This window comes from Vitis vinifera, chromosome 1 (assembly GCF_030704535.1).
Source record: "Vitis vinifera cultivar Pinot Noir 40024 chromosome 1, ASM3070453v1".
In the NCBI taxonomy this organism is placed as follows: Eukaryota; Viridiplantae; Streptophyta; class Magnoliopsida; order Vitales; family Vitaceae; genus Vitis; species Vitis vinifera.
In genome coordinates, this window is record NC_081805.1 from 26,196,600 (window position 1) to 26,219,962 (window position 23,363).

The 23,363-nt window shown below is 29.5% G+C and overlaps 2 protein-coding genes across 3 annotated transcripts; both read left to right on the top strand.

Annotated features, from left to right (window-relative positions):
* Positions 1-10,469: 10,469 nt before the first annotated feature.
* LOC100259208 (sphingosine-1-phosphate lyase) lies at positions 10,470-17,653 on the top strand. Its single transcript, XM_002273459.4, has 15 exons — positions 10,470-10,886; positions 10,991-11,036; positions 12,449-12,600; positions 12,728-12,787; positions 14,202-14,426; positions 14,518-14,659; positions 14,913-14,963; positions 15,036-15,127; positions 15,323-15,449; positions 16,279-16,294; positions 16,395-16,502; positions 16,612-16,666; positions 16,759-16,905; positions 17,188-17,266; positions 17,359-17,653. The coding sequence occupies exons 1-15, from the start codon at positions 10,696-10,698 to the stop codon at positions 17,479-17,481; spliced, it is 1,614 nt and encodes a 537-aa protein (XP_002273495.1). The 5' UTR covers positions 10,470-10,695; the 3' UTR covers positions 17,482-17,653.
* Positions 17,654-19,747: 2,094 nt separating this feature from the next.
* LOC109121405 (pentatricopeptide repeat-containing protein At4g21065) lies at positions 19,748-21,659 on the top strand. Of its 2 annotated transcripts, XM_010657881.3 has the most exons (2): positions 19,748-20,144; positions 20,258-21,659. In XM_010657881.3, exons 1-2 carry the CDS (start codon positions 19,860-19,862, stop codon positions 21,512-21,514), a joined length of 1,542 nt encoding a protein of 513 aa, XP_010656183.1. In that variant the 5' UTR covers positions 19,748-19,859; the 3' UTR covers positions 21,515-21,659. The 2 variants fall into 2 exon arrangements, with proteins under 2 accessions (XP_010656183.1, XP_019077830.1); XM_019222285.2 differs by having other exon boundaries at positions 19,752-21,659.
* The last annotated feature ends 1,704 nt before the right edge of the window (positions 21,660-23,363 follow it).

Genomic DNA, 23,363 nt, shown 5'->3' on the forward strand with positions numbered 1-23,363 from the left:
TCCTAGTTCAATGGATAAAGCCTAGGCAGCAAGACCCCACCACCAGCTTTTGAAGGGGACGCGGTATCAGAGAGGAAAAATTGGTTTAAAATTCAAACTAGGGTCATTTTCACCCCCAAACCTTATCATTTTAGATTTGAATCTATATGTAATTAATTGTATGTGGACTCATGAAAGAGATTGAAGTCTATTTTTATAAAGCTTTTATAGCTATTTTCCACCCTTTTATTTGAATTTGATTCATTTGTTTTATATATATATATAAAAATTAAAGAATTTAAAATATATATATATTTTTTATTTATTTTTAAATATATTTGATTTTTATATATTTTTTTATAATAAACTAAATATGAAAATAAACATTTTTCTTAATTTTTTTAAAATTTCTACAACTAGATATAATGCAGGTGTTAATTTTCTTAATTAAAAAATATTTTAAATTTCAAAAATAATTTGATTTGCTTCTCTTTTGAATTTAATCAATAAATATAATATTTCTTTAACAGCAGATCGCTTCAAAAGTAAAGTATTGTTTTTCAAAATACATTCATAGTATGGATAGAAAAAATTTTCTAAACAAGCCAACAGTCTTGTGTAGATTACACACGTTATAGTTTTTCATTTGTTTTTATTTATTATAGTTTTTATTTATTATTATTTGACAAATCTATATCACGTTGGGGTTCCAAATATGAATCTGAACAAGTGTGCAAACTCTATGGTTTTTTCTCCTTTGAATTGACTAGTTCTATTATTCAATGCATTGGTTATTTTCTAGCAAACGTTGAAGGGAATATTTTTAGAGGAAACAAAGACAAAAGAGGCTTCAAACACTATTTTTTTCTCTTTTCTCCACATCCAAACATTTCTTCATGATCTAATATTATTTAAATTAATTGCAACTCATGTAACCACGTCATTGACATTGTCCTTTGACTCCAAATTTTTTATGGTAATGGAAAATATTGATATGCTTGCAAAAGAGTAGACAATTTTACAAGAATAACTCAAAAACATTAATGGAAGTTGGACCATAAATTTTTTCTTTCCTAATATGCTAAAAACATCATATTTTGCTAAAGAAATAAAGATTTGGAATGAAATGATTGGTATTTTTTAAAAAAAAAATTTATTTACAAGTCTCTTCATGAAAAGATCATAAATTCATAGAATATTGATAGTTCAATTTTATAAAAATATTTGGGTCCTACGAGAAATAATTTGTAATAATTTTACACAAAGTGATAAAACACTAATAATACGTATATTAAATTAGGTTTCTAATAAATTAATATAGATATGGTGTAATAATATTAGACAATAAAAGAATATCACCAACCCCATATTTGGTTTTTGAAAATTTTGAGATAAAATGCAATAAAAATAAAATAGAAAAGAAAAAAAAAAGAAAGAAAAAAAAAAGATTTAAATTTAATAAATTATTTTAATATTACTTTAAGCTAATTTTACTTATTTTTTTCTTTTTTATATAAATATTAGACTATTTTAAAATTTATAAATTTTCAATTAATTTTAATTGTTTTTCACTAAAACCAAATATAAAAAAATAAATGATTTCTTAACAATTTTTTTTTAATACTTTCTTAAAACTAAATCAAATATTATCGAAGTGTGATTTGATTTACATGACTATCAATTCAAAATTCTATATAATATTTATAAAAATGAATAATTAAATATTAATGAAATTCCAATACCCTTTTTCGATATCAATACCATAATTTAAAAATATTTAATAATTTTAAAATTTTATAAAATCTTAATTATTTTCTAAAACGAAATCAAAAATGAAAAAAATCATATTTTTAAATATTTTTTTAATACCGAACCAAATATAGTCAAAGTATGGTCACGGACGGGTATTTGTGATGTATTTAAAATTCTATATGACGTTTATAAAAATGAATATTTAAATATCAATACATCTCATATTTATAGATATTTTGATCAAAATATTAGAAATATTTTCATCCTTAATTCCAAACACGTGTTTTGGACTAGGCGATGGTTTGCACGGATGTTGGCAGAAGTAAACTTGGTGACGAAGGAAAATGTAGAATTAACGGAGGTGGAAAAGGATTGGCAGCAATCAAACAAAGTGAATGATGAAGGTCTATTATTTATAGATCATAAAGGTTTGAAGTCTATGACTTTGGAGAAACGCAGGACAATGGGTGTATATTAATGCATTCATGGTAGTAGTTTGAGCAGGCTGCCACGCCCTCTCATACGTAAGAAATGATGGTAATCTGATGTTGACACCGTCCTAACTATTCAAAGATTCCAACCATTTTTCCAGCTTCTTGTACACTATTGAATCTGCAGCATCAATTCAAATACAAAATGAGTAATTCTGATAATGATTATGTTTGGCCCAAAATTTCGAAGAAAGAAAATAGGTCGGGAAAGTAGAAGGAAAGTTAATAAAATTTATAATTGATAAATTGCTTTTATTTTTAAAATTATTTTATATGAAAATTAAGTAATTTGAAGATATGTATAATTTTTAATTATATTTGATTTTTTTTATATAGAAGAAAAAGATTTAAAAAAAAAAAAAAATTTTGACATTTTTTTCCTTAACGACATTCTTGAAACTAAACATAGCATTAACTTTATATAATTTTTTTCCCCTATTAGTACTTGAAAGGAAACATATTTTTGTAATTGAAATTAAGAAAATTTTATAATTGTGAAATTAAGAAAATATTATAATTGTTATATTGACGAATTAATTCAAAAATATAAAGATAACATGAGCTTTTACACGATTCTGACAATCATGCCTATATCCATGGGTATCTCCTATTCTAGTTTCTTCTTTTCACATTTTTCTTCAAACTTTGCAAGATCCAAGTATAGCCTTGGGAATAATTAATGGAAAATTGGAAACAATTTTTACTATTTTGAAACATTTTCCTTATAAAAATTATTTTTAAAATATAGAAAATGACTCAAAATAGTTTTTAAATTAGCACATGATAAATGATTTTTTCTTTGTTAAAAATTTTATTACCAAAAATATTTTAAACTCTTTTTTTTTTTTTTTTAAAATGATACCAACAACAATCTCCTAAACTAACCTCGTTTTAAAGGGGAATCACTTCCAAAAACTCCAAATGAAATGTAGACCATAAAGACCATGTTTTCTCTATATAAAAGCTAAAAATATTTCCAAGTTCTGAAACACCAATACACACCTAACTCAAATATAAAAGGGAGAATTATGTTTTGGGGGTAGATGAACCCCCAAATTAACAAAAGGTCCATGTAACTTTTTAAATTGAACCCAAGACCCAATGAAAATATGGAAATTAAGTTGAAAGATATCATCCTTCATTATTTCCAAAAATGTCATTTGTTGATTTTGAGAAAAAAAATTAGTATTTTTGAAAAATACTTTTATTTAATTTAATATTTTTAAAAAATACTTTTATGTAATTTAATATTTTTTAAAATACTTTTATTAAATTTAATATTTTTGAAAAAAAAATTTAATTTAATATTTTTGAAAAAAAAATTATTTAATTTAATATTTTTGAAAAAAAAATTATTTAATTTAATATTTTTGAAAAAAAAATTATTTAATTTAATTTTATAAAATATTTTATATGTGTTCTTAAATGGTATATTTGTCCGTTAATATTTCATATCCTCCAACTCAATTTGAAGAGTTATATGGACCTTTTGTTAATTTGGGGGTCCATCTACCCTCAAAAGATAATCCTCCCAATATAAAAACTTAACTTAAATATAAAAACTAGAAGACTGTTTAACAATTATTTTGAATAAATTTCTGTTTTTTAGAACAAAAAAACTGAAACATATGGTTTGTCAAGTAGAAACTTTTTCTATTTTCTGAAAAATAGGGTATTTTTAGATAATATTTTTAAAATTATTTTCACTTATTTTCGGAGTGTCATTTTAAAAAAAAATTATATAAATATATATAATGATAAAAAATAAAGTTGTGAACATGAAATTTATTTTTAAAAAATAAAAAACATGTTAAAAATATTTTAGTTTTCCAAACAGACTTTTGTTCTACAAAATATTAAAGAACGACTTTCAAAAATTGTTTTTAAAAACTATTTTTCAAAATTATTTTAAAAAACAGTTACCAACCAATGGCTAGTTTTCTTTGCTTATTTTCTATGAACATATTATATAAAAAATTTCAAAATATTTTCCATATTTTCAATTATTACTAAAAAATTATTTTATAAAAAAATTGAAAATAGCTCAAATATATTTTTTTTTCACCATAAATTTTTAAAAAATTAGGCTATGTTTGGTGTCAATTTTCAAAAATGATTATGAGAAACAATTTTTGAGAATGGTTTTTTAAAATTGTTCATTTGATGTTTTCTAAAATAAAAATATGTTTGATAACTTAAGGGTCTCTTTGATAAGTGTTTTGAAAAACAATTCTTGAGAATAGTTTTTTAAAATTGTTCATTTGATGTTTTCTAAAATAAAAATATGTTTGATAACTTAAGGGTCTATTTGATAAGCGTTTTGAAAAACAATTTTTGAGAATAGTTTTTTAAAATTGTTATTTGATATTTTGTAAAATAAAAATTTGTTTGGAAACCTAGAATGTTTTAAATCCATTTTTAATATTTTAAAAATAATTTTTATGTCTAGTGCTTTATTTTTAATCATTGTACATATTTATATAATTATTTTTTGAAACAATCCTTAAGAAACAAGTGAAACAAACAAAAAATAATAATTAAAAGATATTATCTAAAAATAATATATTTTCTGTTTTTAAGAACAAAAAATAGAAAATAAGGTTTGGTTGCCAAACGTATTTACCTTATTTTTTGTTTTGGAGAACATAAAACTGTTCTCGAAAATAGTTGTCAAATAAGCTTTAAACGTTTTTAATCTACTCTTAATATTTCTAAATATGTTTTAAAATTAAAATTTATATTTAGTGTTTTATTTTTAATCATTTTACATTATTTTTTAAAATATTAATCTTTTAAAAAAATGAAAATAACAAAAAAATGTTATCCAAAAACACCTTTTTTTTATTTTGAAAAATAAAAAAACAAAAAACCCCTTATTTTATGTTTTTAAGAATATAACACAGAAAATAATTTTCTAGTTATCAAATAGATTTATTTATTTATTTTGGTTGTTGTAAACAATATATTGAAAACAAATACCAGAGAGACACGGCTTTATTTTCTATCATTTATATATATATATATATATATATATATATAAATAAAAAAAAAGTTTCCAGAGAGACCTCATAGTTGTTTCCCATGATAGAAAATAATTAATAATAGAGAGGTAGGCGGGTTCTGATGGTCAAAAATGGTGAGTTTGGAATAGTGCAGTCCTCTCAATATCTCCTAACCCTCAGTGAGCTTCCTAGTAACTTCATCGTGGTGCATGTACCAGTACTAAACACTTTTCTGTCGTATATATATCGGATGATGACACGGAAAAAAGAAGCTTCTACTGGGTTTCAACTTTCAACCATGATTATTCCAGTCAAGCTTTTCGGAACACATGCAGATACAGATGCAGCTGCTTCACGTTGATAATTCAGAAGAAGCCTGAAAATTGTGGCACACACAGATTGAATTTTTCCTTCATTTTTTTTATTTATTATTCCATTCAATTTTTATATTATATACCTGTCTATAGATTGCATATGCATTGATATATCTGTAGATGTTGACATATGTATAAATGAAAAGGGCTTTGAAAAAAGCTTGTGTCTACACCTGCAGGCTTCCCTCCAAGTCTGCAACCGATCATCTTGTGTATGTATCTTTGACTGAGTTCCTTGTTTTCTTGGATTATAGAAGTTTCTTTAGGCCATGTTTGGACCGGGAACATTTCAGGGAAAGAAAAATAGAAATTTGATTTGAAGTTAGGGCTCCTTGGGAGCTGTGTTTTAAAATGGTTTTATGTTCTCCGTAACAAAACTGTTTTTGTTTTATATTCTTAATAATAAAAAATAAGGTATTTTCATATAACATATTTTAATTGTTTATATTATTTTTATTTATTTTGGGAGAATTATTTTAAAAAATAATTATACAAACATGTAAACTGATTAAAAATAAAACATTGTATATAAAAATTATTTTTAAAACATATTTACCATTATTAAAAATAAGTTAAAAATATTTTAGGTTTCCAAACAAACTTTTGTTTTATAAAAATCAGATGACAATTTTCAAAATCTGTTCTAAAAAAACTATTTTTCAAAATTATTTTCGAAAACAGTTACCAAATAGGCCCTTGATGTCATGCCTCAAAACCCACTCTAAGGGCATGACGATCATTTCACACCTCAAGTTCAAGGGCTCTAAGTGGAACCGACACAAACGTTCATATTGTAACTGGAAATTTACCAATTATCAAATTCCTATTCAGAGTAGTATGACAAAATTCGAAAATCTCAAAGTATCAACTTTAAAAAAAAACTAACACATCAACCGGAGTGTTATTGTCCAAATAACTCCAAATTCAAATAATTTAAATGGATGATTAAATTTTAATATCTAAACAATGTACAAAATAAAGTTTTAACCAAAATCCTAACAAAGAAAATTTCTCTAGTCTAGCCATCATTCCTCACCCGAACTGAGAGTACTTGAAAAATTATCAACGAAGGGGCATGAGCTCGATAAAAAATATTAATACAGTTTCATCGATCATACATTTTCAATCATGCTTGCAAATAGGAGATATAACATATACTCATTTTCATGAAGTTCAAAATACTAATTCATTTAAATTTTTCAACAAAACTTTCTCATATCTATTTCAAAACAATTTCTCATCAAAATCAAATCGAATGCATTCAAAATATCTTTACTTTGGTTATCAAATAACAAATGATACCCAATTAGGTGAAACTTTATAAATGAGTGACTAGTTTCAAATTTGTTATAGTTAAGGTGAACAAAACCAAATATCAACAATTATAACCCGTTGATTAGAGATAAAAAAATGTCAACAATTATAACCTATTGACTAAGGTCAGATAATCCAGAGTCAAATACTTTATTTCATTAATTCAAACTTACAAAACAAAATATCATATCTCCTTAATTTTTCACTCTTCATAAACAAGAAAAATTCTCAAAAATACTTTCCACACAAAACACATATTTGATCCATGCAAAAAGATAAAAATAATATTTTTACACATTTCAAAATACAATATAAAAAGAAAATTATTTCATTTTATAAAAATCTGCATTAATTTTCCTTACCTTAAAGAAGCACTAAAAAACTTGAAGTATTTAGCTCGACGAATTTACTCCTTATCTAACATAATATCATACATAATTATCTAAAGGTAAACACTTGACAATCCTAAAAATATTTTATTTAGTATTAGTGATCCTAATTATTTTTCCATGCTAATATTATTACTACCCAATATTATTTTCAACTTCTTAAACAATAATAATATAATTTAATGAATTTTCAAATTTTTTATAAACTCATATTTCTTCCGAATCTTATTCTAACATTTATTTCTTTTATATACTTAGACTAAATTAAAACTTTTATTAAAAACAATTACTATTATTATTATTATATTTTTTTCGATACCCCGTAACATCAAAACAACCCCAAAGTCATTCACAAGCATCCAAATCAGACAATTCTTACTATTATTATTATTAATATAATTATTATCATTATTCTTATTAATCCCAACTATTATTATTATTATTATCATCATCATCAACATCATCATTATTCTTATTAATCTCAATATCTCCTCTTACTTAACAAAATACCCAAAATACCCCATGTACTTTTAACAACTCTCACAGCCCACCAATTCTATTCACTATTATCATTATTATCATCATCATCATCATTATCATCATCATTATTCTTATTAATTTCAATGCCCTCCCTTACTTAACAAAATACCCCATGTACTTTTAACAACTTCAATGCCCCACCAATTATATTTATTATTATTATTTTTATTATTATTATTATCATCATTATTCTTATTAATCTCAATGTCCCCTCTTACTTAACAAAATACCCCATGTACTTTTAACAACTTCGACGACCCCACAACTTCTACTCATTATTATTATTTTAATTAATTCCACTACCACTCTTTGTCTCTCACGATTACATATTATTTTTTATTTTTTTCTTTAGTGCCTCAAATCCAAAATCTAGAAACATGCAAATTTTTTTCTTATTATTTTCCAATCCCTTAAGCTACATATAATTATAAAATTATTTACTCATTTAATTTTAAAATTTTCATTGTTTAGATCTATTCATCTAAAAAAAATTTGAATTTCCCTATTTTCACCAATGAAACAACTTATATTCATAATTTCAATATTTTGATCTTAAAATAAATTAACTAAACTAACCTTAATCTAAATTAAAATTTTCTAAAGAATATCTAATATGTTCAAAACTTATTAATGAATATAATATATTAATTAGGGTTAGAATCTTACATGGAAAAATTTGAACTTCAAACTCTAGACCTCCAAACCTTTAGCCTTACGTTCTCCAATTCTTTGATTTTCAGTTAATATAGTTTGATAAAGAGAAAAACCTAATTTATACTTAGAATTTTTAATTGTAAAATGACTATTTTACCTTTAATGAGTTTAATTAATTAATTAATTAATTTTTAATTTACTATTTTGCCCCTAAAGTTTATTTTGGGGTGTTACACTTAATGTATTTGTTCAAACTTATTTTATTTTAGATTTTTTTTAAAAAAATTAAATTAAAAACTTTTCTATAAAATTTAGACAATCTTGTACCAAGTGATCTTTAAGGATACCTTACATAAAAGTTAATATTATTTTTTATTTTAAAAATATAAATTGTGTCCAAATAAATACTTATTTTTCTATTTCTTAAATAATTTGACAATATATAAGTTTTTAGCTATTTTAATTATATTATTTTTATTGGTAAACCAAATAAATAATTAATTTAATATATTTATATTTATTTAAAATAAAAATTATATTGCATCCTAATATTAAACCTTTAGTTTAATAAAGCATACATACGAACTCATAGGGACCCGAATTGCCTTATGACCTATATTAGGTTCGAGAATTCTCACTCCGACCCCAAGTTGAGTTTGATTAGGGTTTGATATAACAATAGATAACGTCTTCTAACCTGCTCAATCAACACAAGTTACACCCTTATAAATATTAAATTAAGTAATAATTAGCATAAGGTTTAAATTAGTCTTAATTGAGAGGTGAAATTGAACTTTGATTTGGGCTGAGCCCAAAATTTTCACCAGCAACTTGTAACACAAAATTTTTTGGATGGACTGGTCTTGGGCCCACCCAATCTAGACTGGGTTTGAGTCCCATCAAACCATGAACCGGTCCGGCCCAAAAAAGAATATAAAGATTTTTTTTCTCCTAACATATGTGAAGACTTGCACAAATCATATGACTAATTATTGTTACAACAAATACCACCCATACTAAAATAACTTAATTATATATACTTAAAAAATGAAAATAAAAAACCAAAAACCATAGGAGGTATATAGGTTTATATGAAAACTATTTTTTTACAACAAAAACATATAAAGCATTTTTGACAACAAAAAGATTGTTTTTTGTTTTCTATTTTTAAAAATAGAAAACAAGGTGTTTTCATAAAGCATGTTTTAGTTTTTTATATTGTTTTCACTTATTTTTTATGATTATTTTAAAAAATAAGTACGCAAACTCCTAAAAAGATTAAAAATAAAACATTATATATGAAATATTATTTTTAAAAATATTTTAAGTTTTTAAACAAACTTTTATTATATAAAAATCAAAAAATAACTTTAAAAAACTATTTTTTTAATTATTTTAAAAAACAATGACCAAATAAGGCCATAACTTTAGTTCAATTTGATTTATTATTAGTTTTTTTTAATAAAAAATTATTGTTCGAATTTATATTTGGAAAACTAAAATTATTAAAAAATATTTATTCTGATTGACATTTGGAGAATTTTGTTGGTTTATTTGGGTTTTTTTACACATTTGGAAAGTATTTGAACAGAATGATCAACCATAAATCTTATACTTCCTAATATGATTAATCTAAATCTTAACAAATTTATATTTAATATTAATATACTATAACTATTTTTATATTTAATTCTAAATATAATATTCAATCACACAATAATCGCATTTACCTTTTTGTCCTTTTTTACTAAACAATGAAGTTGTTATCCTATGTCTATGATGTGTACATCTCACCTCACATCGTTGCGTATACTCCACCATATTGACCTCATGAAAGACAAAATAAATTGTAATTTTTATTTATAATTAAAATGGATAAATTATTTTTTTATAAATTAAATATTATTATTTTTGTTTCTTCGATGAATTTTTAAATGCTTTATTTATTATTTTATACCATTAATCACCAACAACTAGAAAGCCGTATTGAGTTGTCTAAATGTCGCTGATCAAAATTTTATGGCTTGATAATTTCATTTCTTGTCACAGTGAACAAATATGATAATAGAAGTATAGAACTTATCCAAAATATCGTACCATTCCAAAAACAATCAGCTCAACGAACGCAGCCCCGCCAAAACAAATAGAAGCATCGTCTCACGCCATTGAACAAAGCTCAGCATCTCTCTCTACGTCTTCAATGGAATCTTCTTTCTTCTCTCACATGAGAGCTGCTGCGAACTCATTCTTATCCGAGTACGAGCCTCTGAATCTGCTTCTCGCTCCTCTTCTCGCTCTCCTCATCGCTCGCATACTTCAATGCTTCGTTGGCGTCGTCAATGAGAAAGGACTCAAGGCCACGATTCTAGGGTTTCTCATCACCTCCGTCAAGTAAATCTTCGTCTATTGTTGGTTTTTTTTTTTTCTTCATTAGAAATAAAAAATAATTAGTGTGTTTTTTATCTGATTTTCATTCGCCGATTTGTGAAGAGCAGGTTGGTTCCTGGTGTGAAGAGGTACATCGATGCCGAGAAGCAAAAGGTCAGAGAGATTTGATTTTCTTGTTTTTTGTTTTTGTGTTTTTGCTTCGTGAAGCGGAGAAGGTGTTTTCTGGCAACAGGATAATTCGAGATCGAATCGAAAGAGAGCAATTGATGTCCTTTTTTTTTTCTTTGAGAAAATGAAAAAAATAAAAAATAAAATTGCGGTCACTGTACAGTTAAGGTGGCATTAAATGCCTTGTATTTATGAATTTTGAAGGCTTGAAGCGATTGGAGTTGCGAGTCTTGGTGGGGCTCTAGTAGTTCCTTTGTCATGTTTCACCATTTTCATGTGCAATTCGTTATTTTTTGTTTGATTGGTAAGCTGTGAATGCATTTACATGCTTTTGACCGACTAGATTTAATGACGGTAGTTGGTTGTGTCTTTTCTTTTACAAGCAGTTAGCCCCATATAGGTGGCCTCTTCCTTTTTCTCCCATGCTTTTATTGAACCAGGCATCGAGCAAAGTCTTGTACTTAGTACTTACGATACCAAGTAAATAAATGGGTTCAGGCTTGCAGCTTTTGGGGAATTTAATATATTTTCGTCCAGCACTGCATAGTAATTGTTGGTCTGATTTTGAAAATGCAGAATAATCACCTAAATAGATGTGTACAAGGTCATTTTTGGGTAGGCACTGCAGGGTAATTGAATTAGACTGAGATGTTCTACATTGCATGTTAGTCAATGATGATGGTCTGATATTGAGAGATTAGTATGATCTCTGGAGTAAAACATGAATGGGGTCATTTTTGGAGAACCTGGAATGTTCTAAACTTAGATGACTTTTTGAGAGGAATGCAAACAACTATGGATGCTATGATATTCAGGGGGCCTACAATGGGAGGTTCAATTTATTAACTTGAATTGAATTTTCATCAAAGAGATGTTCTCATCAGACACCTGATATGTTGGGTGTGTTCCACTCACTGCAAGAAAGCCCGTACCCAATTTTAGGAGGCTCCTCATCAAACTATTACATTGCTCAGATCTACATGCTAGTCATTAACCATGATTTGTCTCAGGGTCATCAGTCCTGGGCAAAAGCAGTATTATTCCTCTGAAATCATGTTCACAGTGACCTACAGCATGTTGGCCATTGTTAATATATTTAGTGTCTTTTGAAATAAATGAACACTGGCACAACTGCATATTACTTTATAGATGTTCCAATGGAGCTATGACCGTTGGACCACTAATATGGATGTTTACTATGGCTTTTCTTGTGAACCTCATATTCCAAAACATTTAATGGATCCAAGTATTTGGAACTTGAAAGCAACAATTCTAGTTGGCAAGAAAACTACTTCTGATGCCTACATGGTATGGGTCCCTTCCTGCTGAAATCTTATTACTGATGAAACTAACAATTCCATTACTTTTGTGGGTGTGTTGATTCCTTGAATGTGCAGGTTGTTGATAAGTTGCAATCTGGTAGTAAATCTAAAAGAGATGGTTGGAGTACAGAGTTGCCAAGGACAGGATTGGGAGAAGGAGTCATAGAGAAAATGAAAGAAGAGAAAAGAAATGATGTGGTTTGGCAAGGCAAATGCTCCGGTACAGTGTATGTTTGTGATTATCAGAACAAGAACTATATGTTTGTGTCCATAGAAAAACATTGAACAGTTGGTTCTATTTTTGGTTATGCTTGAGTACAAATTTTATGTTGATAAGTTAATGGTTTTGTGCAGTTACATTGGAGGAAGTGAATCAGAAGGACATTTTTCTTTGATAAATGAGGCGTATTCCATGTCAGTGAGATATGCACTTCTTTGACTTGTATTTTGTACTGCAGAGCAGATCCTAATTTAAATAAAAATTGCATTTGTTGATTCAAACTTTGATGATTATGATTTAGGAGTATTGAGTAAAATAATTTATTTAAAAAAAAAAATTCACTTTGTTGGTATCCACATCACAAAACCGTAGTTGGTAACTACAGTTTTGAATCTTTTTTAAAATAGTCAAAATTGTAGTTACCAACTACGACTTTAAATTTAAGCTTAAAACTAAAGTTGGTGACTATGGTTTTAAAGATAAATTTAAAACCGTAGTCACTAACTATAGTTTTATGTTTAAAAAAAATTCAAAATCATAGTTACTAACTACATTTTGTGACGCAAAAAAAGAAAAAAGAAAATAAAAATCTCAGGCCACATGGATGCCTAGATGATTGAGATGCACTAGTTTGAGAATTAATTTGGTAGGAGATTTACTTTCTGAATTTTTTTAGACATTATTTTTGCTCAAAACTCTATGATTTAGGTAATGCAAAAACCAAAGGTTCCAGTGACCAGTGCAGAAGTAACCTTTTACTTTTGTACTTAAATGCTTCTAGCCAAATACTGGCAACTGTTGAGATGGCTTTATAAACATGGAAACACTAAATTCCTATTAAATTGAGTACCACTCAGAAAGAGAATTATAATAATGCATTTGCTTATGACTCGAAAAATTATATTTTTCTTGTTCACAAGGTCACAATTTTCTTTGTCCTGCCACTGATATTTCATTTACTAATCGACTGCCACTCATACCAGTGTATGTCAATTTAAATATCATATTTTGTACTCTTACTATGTCTTCATATCATCCCTACTTTTGAAGTCTAGAAGAAATCATCCTGAATTGCTCTATTTCTTGGGTGTGTGTCCATGTGGAAGTGGTCTCTTATTAGCTCAAGGGCATAGTGGATATTTTCTCATAACTAGCACAAGGTGTTCTCTCTTGATTGATGCAAGAGAACAGTGGACGTATTTTTGACTAAATATGTAAATTTCAAGAACACCGTACACAAGCACCAGTTCTGATGTTTAACACACACAATTTCCAGTATTCCATGAAATTCCAAAAATATTTTTCCTCCTTGCTTTTATTTCCAGCCATTTTGAAACTTTAACATCTTCCTGTTAAAAATTCTAGTAGAATAGTGTATAAATTGACACACTGAAATATTTCAATTTATAATTAAAGTTGGAATTTGATACCTTTATGAACATGATTTCTACAACAAAATGGTTCATGGTGCTTTTCCTATCTAGGTTATCCTCACAGGGTAGGTTTCACCGTTGCAATAAGCTTTACCATGGTGTCTTTAACTAGTTTAGTAGCTTCAGTTTATCTTCATTTTTGCACCTATCATCATGCCTTTAAATTGATTTTCAGGTTTGCACATACGAACCCATTGCATATGGATGTATTCCAAAGTGTAGTTCGATTTGAGGTGGAAGTTGTGGCCATGACGGCTGCATTACTTGGCAGTAAAGAAAAGGCTTCTGGGGGACAGATTTGTGGAAACATGACTTCTGGAGGAACTGAAAGTATATTATTAGCTGTGAAAACATCACGTGACTATATGAAAGCAAAGAGGGGAATCACAAGGCCAGAAATGTATGTACATTCCTGTCTTTGATGTTTATTTTCTTCTAATCTATTTTTGATCTGAGAATTATTTATGGAAATAATTTTCTTCCAAGCTTAGGATAATACCTGAATCTGCACACTCGGCATATGACAAGGCGGCACAATATTTTAACATCAAACTTTTGCGTGTTCCTGTAAATAAAGAATTTCAAGCAGATGTCAAAGGGATTAGACGGCATATTAACAAAAACACCATTTTGGTATATATATCTAAACCTTACTCTGTAAATTTTATTTTCTTTGTGATGATTTCTTTCACAATATGTGGAGGAGCATTTTAACATTGTTTATAGTTAAAAAAAAAAATTAAATAAAAAAATAAGACAATGAATGGTGTACCTCTCTTGCTTTATCTCTTTTTTTATGGTTTTGTTTTTCTCTGTTATGTTTGGGATGATTTTCCCAATGGAATATTTATATGTACGAGTTTATGTAAATTTTTCTGATATGCAGATAGTTGGCTCTGCACCTGGGTTCCCACATGGCATCATCGACCCTATTGAGGTATGTGAAATTGACTTGTTTATTCTGAATCTCTTGGATTTATTTTAGAGAACTCAGCAATTGCTTTTGTAGGAGCTTGGTGAATTGGCTTCTAGTTTTGGAATTTGTTTTCATGTTGATCTTTGTCTTGGAGGCTTTGTATTGCCTTTCGCTCGTAAACTTGGGTATGGCTGTCTGGATTTCCTTTGACTGATCAATTTAAATTAAGATCACAAAGTCATATTTATTACGGGGTCTGTTTTTTCTGAAAAGGTTGAGTTTTCCTCAAACCTTGTCTCAACTTTACAAAGCAATTACTGGTTTTCTTCAGTTTAGTCAATCAGTTATTTGGTTGTTAATCTCTAACCTTTTCTTTTCAGGTACCCAATTCCACCTTTCGATTTTTCTGTGGAAGGAGTGACCTCAATATCAGTCGATGTGCACAAATATGGGCTGGCTCCCAAAGGAACAAGTGTAGTTTTATATAGAAATCATGACATCAGAAAGGTAGTCTCTGTTTCCCCTTTTCTTGCTCCAGTTTTTAGAAACGAGTATTATCTAATCTGTTATAGTTGGTAGGTGTGAGGGCTGTCAGCCACCAGGCTGCTGTTCAGATTTGTGTGCAGGTTTTGAATAATTGTTTCAGTCAGAAGTAGGATTCATTTGAGTTGTTTTATTTTCTTTTTCTTCTGGTTATCTCAAAGGAAGATCTTCCATGGTGATATTGGCATCTATTTTGAAGAAATCCCAGGACATTTTTTTAATCATGCTTCTATAAACACCTTTTAGTGGTTGCCTGTGGCTTGTGAGACAAGGACACTATCATTTCATGGGAATCATTAAAAATATCTAATTTGAAAAAGTTTGCATGATCCATGTGGTTTCTCTAGCATGGGATCAAGTTCTGTCCCTTGACACAATGAATTAAGTTGAGGCCCATAATGCATGTTCATCTTTACAATAATTATGCAACTATTCAACTATGATGTCTCAATTCCATGATCAAATTATGTTCTTCAAAACATTGTATTAAGTTGCGTGTTGCCTTGTTCTATTGGGTAACTATATGTATGCAAGATGTGTAGCATTTGAGAACTCGGTTTTCTACTCTATTATTGGAATTTGGATTGCAGGTAAATAGATAAGAACAGAGTGTTAACATCCATATTTGAGATAAACTATGTCGCTTGAATTCTCATAGACTCATACATCGACTAGCATGGTTATACTATTTTGCTTTGATTTTTTTCTGATATGCCTTTCTGTAATTGCATCTTTACTGGTGGGATACCATCTATATGCTGTGTATTGGCTTTTGGCTTCGCCTCTCCAATAGCATCAATTTGTTGCTGGTAAGTTTACTTTCCATGTTAATGATGGAATTGAATAATCAATTTCTGCTGCCTATGTCCTCATATATCCTTTTGTTTTTGTTGTATATTTATGGTGCAGTTACTGAATGGTCGGGTGGGCTTTACGTTTCTCCAACCATAGCTGGAAGCAGGCCTGGTGCTTTGATTGCTGGGGCTTGGGCAGCAATGATTTCTTTAGGACAAGAAGGTGCCAAATTACGTTTTATTCCCAAATCTTGGTTCTGTCAATTGTTTGTTCCTCTTAATTGCTACACCTTGTGGACTTATTTATTTATTTATTCCATTTCATTTTGTAGGATATTTGAATAACACAAGAGAGACCATGGAAGTATCAAAAAAATTACAGAGAGGGTATGTGGGTTTATTTTATTTATTAAAGAAAAAAAAATTTGTTTTTTTCTCAAATTTGGGACATCACTAATTAATGGTCTTCTAACATGCAGAATAAAGGATATTCCCGAGTTATTTGTCATTGGAAGGCCAGACATGACAATTGTGGCATTTGGATCTAATGTCGTAGACATATTCGAAGTCAATGACATATTGTCATCCAAAGGCTGGCATTTGAATGCATTGCAGAGACCCAACAGGTGGGGGTTTCAAACATTATCTATAATATTTGAGGCATATTAAGCAATGAATTTCTTAGGGTATTACGGCATTGGACTCCCTGTTTCTCTACTCTAAGCTTATCAGGCCTCTGAAACTTTAACTAATTGGATGATTCTAAACTCCTGATTGATGGCTTGCCCGCCCTCGTTTTCCAAATGTTTTTTTCTTTTTTCTTTTTTCCTTTTCTGTTCTTTCCAAAGACATAGTATGGTCTTGCTCAAGAAACTCATTATCTTTTGAATTATGATTTCATGAATCAGCATTCACATCTGTCTGACCCTTCAACATGTTACCATCCTTGAGGACTTCCTCAAGGATCTGAAGGAATCTGTCCAAACTGTAAGTACCAAACCATCTCGATTGATCTCCTCCTCCTTTATCACTGGTGTTATATCCATTGCTATGGTGCTCATTTCCATGTTCTGATTCAGGTAAAACAAAACCCAGGTCCAATCAATGGAGGACTTGCTCCGATATATGGTGCAGCAGGGAAGATGCCCGACAGGGGAATGGTTGGGGAGTTGCTGGTAAATTTCATGGACAGTACATGCTAGTGGCATTAGCACTCACTGTACTCCACAACTGGTGGTAATTTCAATCAATTTGTGCTGTTGAGAGTCACTGTACTCTCTGGATGTGGTTCTGTTTGTTTCCCGAGATTCTGTTGTAAAAGAACTCTTATCAACTCATAAAATAAATGAACCACCCCTATTTGATTTTCTTCAACTATTGCATGATGCCCAGCTCCCTAATGTTAATTTTTGACTGTTGCTTGATATTTCCTCTGAATTTCTTTAAGGATTTAAAGCAGCTTCAACGGAAATTTATTATTATTATTTTTTTGGGAGGTCTGAAAGGGCATTTATAATGCTCCTCTTTTGAACTGCCTGTAGTGTTACTCAAAGGATGAAGATATCCACAATATTAAAATAATGTCCTTAATTTAGGGGGTACTGATAAAAAAAAAAAAGAAAAAAAAAAAGAGAATTGTGTCTTGGTCCAGTTGAGTCCAAAAATTGATCAAAGATCTATATATTATGTGCATTTAAACCCAAAACTCAAATAAAATATAAAAATTAAGTTGAAGGATATTATCCTTCATTAATTCCTAAAATACTCTTAACCCCTACATAGACATATGAGTGTAAATTTCATTTTTTTTTTGTTTTTTTCTCTTTTCTATTCCCAATTAAGTATTACTCATTTCACTTTTTGTTTTATTTTTTTTTCTTTTTTTAAAAAATATTTAATCTTTTTTACTCATATTATAAGTAAAGATATAATTTTTTCATATAAAATTTAATGGATAATCAATTAATGAAATTTAATTTTTTTTTTTTATTTTCATATTAAAAATAGTACTAAACAAGGTTTTCAATTTTTATTTTTAAAAATAGTTTTCATTTTTTAATTAAATGTTTTTTTTCAAAAAATAAAAAATATAAATCATATTACCATTTTTTTAGAAAGTATTTTTTAAAATAGTTTTTGAACATAATTTTTCTTTATTTATAATTTAAAATGGAAAATAATGTTGATTTTCAATTATTTATATAAAAAAAAGGTTTTAAAAAACAATGAAAAATCCAAATGGTTAAAATATAATTATTATGGTTGCATGAATAGTGGTGCAATAAAGACCAAAAAAGCTTATGTGAAAGGTAAACATGTATTTTGGTATTTTGATATCCTATATCCTTTTCATCAATTATGTAAGTTATATGGATCAAACCTTAATTTTTGGGCCCAATTGAACATAAAACACAATTATCTCTCTAAAAAAAAAAGCGGGTATAGATATTCTACTGAAATTTGATTATCTCTTCCACAAATGTCATAGAATTTTGAATGTGACACGAAGTGCAACAATTTCCTTAAGATGACAGAAGAAATCAAAAGTGCAATAATTTAATCATTTGATTTAGATATAGACAAGAAAAGAAGCACATAAAAATAATTTATTACCTATAAATTTATTTATTATTTTATTTATTTTATTTTATTTTATTTTTTTCCTTAAATATTTAAAGAACTAAATATGGAAATCCAAAAAAATGCTATTTTTTCTATTTTCTTTAATAAAATAATTTATTTTAATATAACATTATATTCATATATGTTAATTTATAAACTAATAAATCAATAAAATTTCCATATCATACTTTTAGGATAATATTTGATTTTAATATATAAGATAATGTTTTATTTATATTAATATTTCTTTTATAATAGTGGCTTCACAAAATATTTTATATGGTCTTATTCTCTTTTCTTTTCAATTTTTAAGAAAATATTTTCTTTTAAGGAAATTTTGAAAACACCAAATTGATCCTTTAATTCTTCTTTTTCAGTTTTTGAGCTCAAATTTTAGAAGAAAAAAAAGAGTTATTTCTTGTAAAACTAATCCTTCACATTTTTTAAACTTAAAAAATATTTATTTTGGATAAAAATATCCTCATTTTTGTGCAATAAAATATAACTTTTTATTTTAAAATACATATGTAAATAATAAAAATGTTGAAGGGCATATATGTCAAAATTGAGTTAAATTTCAAGTTAAAAAATAAAAGAATTTAATTTTATAAATTTGAGATTTTTTCACCTCTTTTAATCAATTTTTTTTAATAAAAAAAGACTGTTTTTCATCTTATTTTTGTTTTAAAATAAAAATAAAAAACAATTTAAGCATTGCCTAAAATTATATAGCCTATGGTAATGTTTTCAACAATGGAATTCCCAAATAGCCCCTAGTTTCCCGGGACCAACCAGGTCCCACGATTCGAGTGTCAATGCTCCGTTTGTTTTTGTCCATGTTGTCACGTTATCGTACTTGTGCCTACCATACCTCACCGTTTGGGAGCTCGAGAGACGCTGAGAAAACAAAAAAAAATTTATGTGCCATGATGTTCCATGAATCACATATACAAGCTCCATGCCCGTCTTCTCAAAACCGGTCATCACAACCACCCACTCGCCCTCCGCCGCCTCCTTCTATCGTGCGCCGCCTCTGCTCCGGCCAGCTTATCCTACGCGCGCTCCATCTTCGACCTCATCGCCTTTCCAGACACTTTCGCTTTCAACACCATCATTAGAGCTCATGCCGACTCTTCCCCCTCTTTTTCTCTTTCGCTCTTCTCTAAAATGGCCATGGCCGGTGTCTCACCAGACCACTTCACCTTTCCCTTTGTTCTCAAGGCTTGCGCCCGTCTCCAAACTGGTCTGGACCTCCACTCACTTCTCTTTAAGCTTGGCTTTGATTCTGATGTTTATGTGCAAAATGGGTTGATCCATTTTTATGGATGTTGTGGGTTTTTGGATTTTGCATTGAAGGTGTTCGAGGAAATGCCCGAAAGAGACTTGGTCTCTTGGTCTTCGATGATCGCTTGTTTTGCGAAGAATGGTTTTGGGTATGAGGCTTTAGCGTTGTTTCAGAGAATGCAGCTTGTGGGTACTGTGAAACCCGATGAAGTTATCGTTCTCAGCGTGGTATCTGCGATTTCTATCTTGGGGGACTTGGAATTGGGAAAGTGGATTCGTGGTTTTATTAGCAGAAATGGGTTGGAATTTACAGTTTCATTGGGGACGGCTTTGGTTGATATGTTTTCTAGATGTGGGTGCATTGAGGAGTCGATGAGGGTGTTTGATGAAATGGGTGAAAGAAATGTGTTGACATGGACTGCATTGATTAATGGGCTTGCGGTGCATGGACGGAGTGCAGAGGCGCTAAGGATGTTTTATGAGATGAGGAATCATGGTTTTCAGCCGGATCATGTTACTTTTACTGGAGTTTTGGTGGCTTGCAGTCATGGAGGTCTTGTCAGTGAGGGGTGGCATGTCTTTGAAAGCATTAGGAATGAATATGGCATGGAACCATTGCCTGAGCATTATGGTTGTATGGTTGATCTCCTTGGCCGTGCAGGCTTGCTTAATGAAGCCTGCAAATTTGTGGATGGAATGCCAATTAGGCCAAATTCCATCATTTGGAGGACTCTGCTTGGAGCATGTGTAAACCACAATTATATTGAGTTGGCAGAGAAAGTGAAGGAGAAGATCAATGAGCTTGATTCTTACCATGATGGTGATTATGTGCTTCTATCAAATGTGTATGGTGGAGTTGGTCGGTGGGCTGAGAAGGCTGGGGTGAGGAATTCAATGAGAGAGAAGAGAATCAGCAAGAAACCTGGCTGTAGTTTGATTAATGTGAACCATTTGATTCATGAGTTTGTTGCAGGAGATAATAATCATCCCCAGTTTGAGAGTATTAGGGAGTTCTTGGTTTCAATGATTGATAGTTTGAAAGTTGTGGGTTATACTCCTGATATATCAAATGTATTGTTTGACATCGAAGAAGAGGAGAAGGAGAGTACTCTTGGTTACCATAGTGAGAAGTTGGCTGTTGCCTTTGCCCTCCTTTGTTTTAAGGACAGTAGGACCATTAGGGTCATGAAGAATCTTCGAATTTGTCATGATTGTCATTGTTTCATGAAGTATGCTTCAGATGTATTTGAAAGGGAGATCATCATCCGGGACAGAAACCGTTTCCATCATTTTAGTAAGGGATCATGCTCTTGCCGGGATTATTGGTGAATGATGCACCATTTTCAGCCCTCCATTATGGTGCTTGTATTTAAACTATCAAATATATGGTGTCTTTGCTCTCAAATTATGATTGAATGTCATAAATGCATTTCAATGAATAAGTACTTCAGAGAACCTATTTGAAAGACAGCAACATTTAGAGGGCATCTCAACTAATGAGTTTAAGCAAATTCATACATGTGATGATCTCAGGCTGACCAGACAATTGAATTTGGTAGCATTAATTTGGTCCAAACTGAGCTAGGGTTTTGCACCAGTGGCTGAAACTCCATTTTCACTTCAATCAGAGAGAATTTTGTTCATTGTCATCAAAAACCAGTGTTGAAGGCCTAGAACATGTTGGTTTCAAGTGCTGGTCACAACACTAGGATGCCCAACACCAAAATCTTGGATCACTGACCACAACTAAATTGTTTTCCAGGCAAGCCTGATTTCCCCATCTATTATTTTTTTTTTTCCTTTTGTTTTTTGATAGGTATCTATTATTTATTTATTTTTTCTTAATCTCTCTGTTTGGTTATTCAGAGAATTGAGGAAAGAAAAAGAAAGGAAAAGAAAAAAAAAGAGAATTTAGAATATAATGTTTTATGTTGTTTTGCTATTGACACAGTTGCATTACATTCAGTTGAGTGAAGTTCTATAATGTTTTATATCATTTTACAATTAAGATATTGCATGAAGTCAGTTGAGTGAAGTTTTGGTTTCACCATGTCGACACATTGAAAATCAATATATCAAATATTTTTTACATTGAAAAAAGAAGAAGTCATTTTCTACTTTTTCTTGGCAACCATAGTGACCTTCTTTTGCATGGCTAATTGTGTCTTTCTATATCGAATTGCTTTACTAAATCGGGGTTACTTTCCTGTTAATTTATTTGATTTGTTTAAATAAAAGCTCCATCTGCTATGTTTAATGCGTTTAGAATTCTTTGCAACTGTTTGTTAGAATCTGACTTTAAAGTGTGAACCTTTTACTAAATTTAAGGATTCTATGACAAAAATTGCACCAGTTATTGTTATGTAGGTAAAATAAATATATTGAAAACACTATCTGAAGTTGCACCAAAGTACACAGGTCATAAACAAAGGGAGGGAAGAAAGCAACAAAAAAGAAAGAGCAACAAAAGGCAACCTCCCCTTAACAAAGATCCTAACTAGTCTATAAAATCAAACATGGTGAAGGAGCCTCCATTTATGTATATCCTGACCCATAACGAAAGAGTATAAAGAAAAGAGAATTTTGATGTTTGACTAGACATTTCTTTGCTTTCAAAAGATCTCTAGATCCTCTCTTTCCAGAATGTCCAAAAAACATATGATGGGATAACACTCCAAATTTTCTTCCATTTTTTACCCACAAAGGAATCATGTTGCCCTAATAGATTCTCTTTTATCAAAAGTAGCATCACCTATGCCACCCTAAACAAGGAGAAAATCAAATCTTATAATCCTCGAGCTTGAGCACAACGAAGGAGAATGTGATCTATTGACTCTTTATCTTCCATACAAAGAAATCATCGATTCACAAGGGACCAACCTCTTCTTTTCAACTAGTCCAATGTCAGAACCTTTCCCATAGAAACCAACTTTGTTTGGGATCATTGAGTCCCAAATAGCTTTTGTAGGGAAAGCAACCATTCTTTTCTATCTAAAAATGGGTCAAAGGATTTAACTATAAATTTCCCCATCTTAGTGTCAATCTATTCTACATCATCTTCATTCCTCTCATTTCCTTTCCTTGGAGCCTTGAGAGAAATTCCTCATCCTTTCCAACTCCTAATCATTCAAATGGGGATTCCAAAGCCCTTCCTCATCCTAGTGGTCCCACATGTGCA

Excerpts from the sequence above, each read along its gene's own strand:
- LOC100259208 (XM_002273459.4), top strand. The coding sequence starts at position 10,696 with ATGGAATCTTCTTTCTTCTCTCACATGAGAGCTGCTGCGAACTCATTC. Across the intron at positions 12,601-12,727 it reads GGCAAATGCTCCGGTACAGT|TTACATTGGAGGAAGTGAAT; the intron begins GTATGTTTGTGA and ends GGTTTTGTGCAG. Across the intron at positions 16,906-17,187 it reads GCATTGCAGAGACCCAACAG|CATTCACATCTGTCTGACCC; the intron begins GTGGGGGTTTCA and ends TTCATGAATCAG.
- LOC109121405 (XM_019222285.2), top strand. The coding sequence starts at position 19,838 with ATGAATCACATATACAAGCTCCATGCCCGTCTTCTCAAAACCGGTCAT.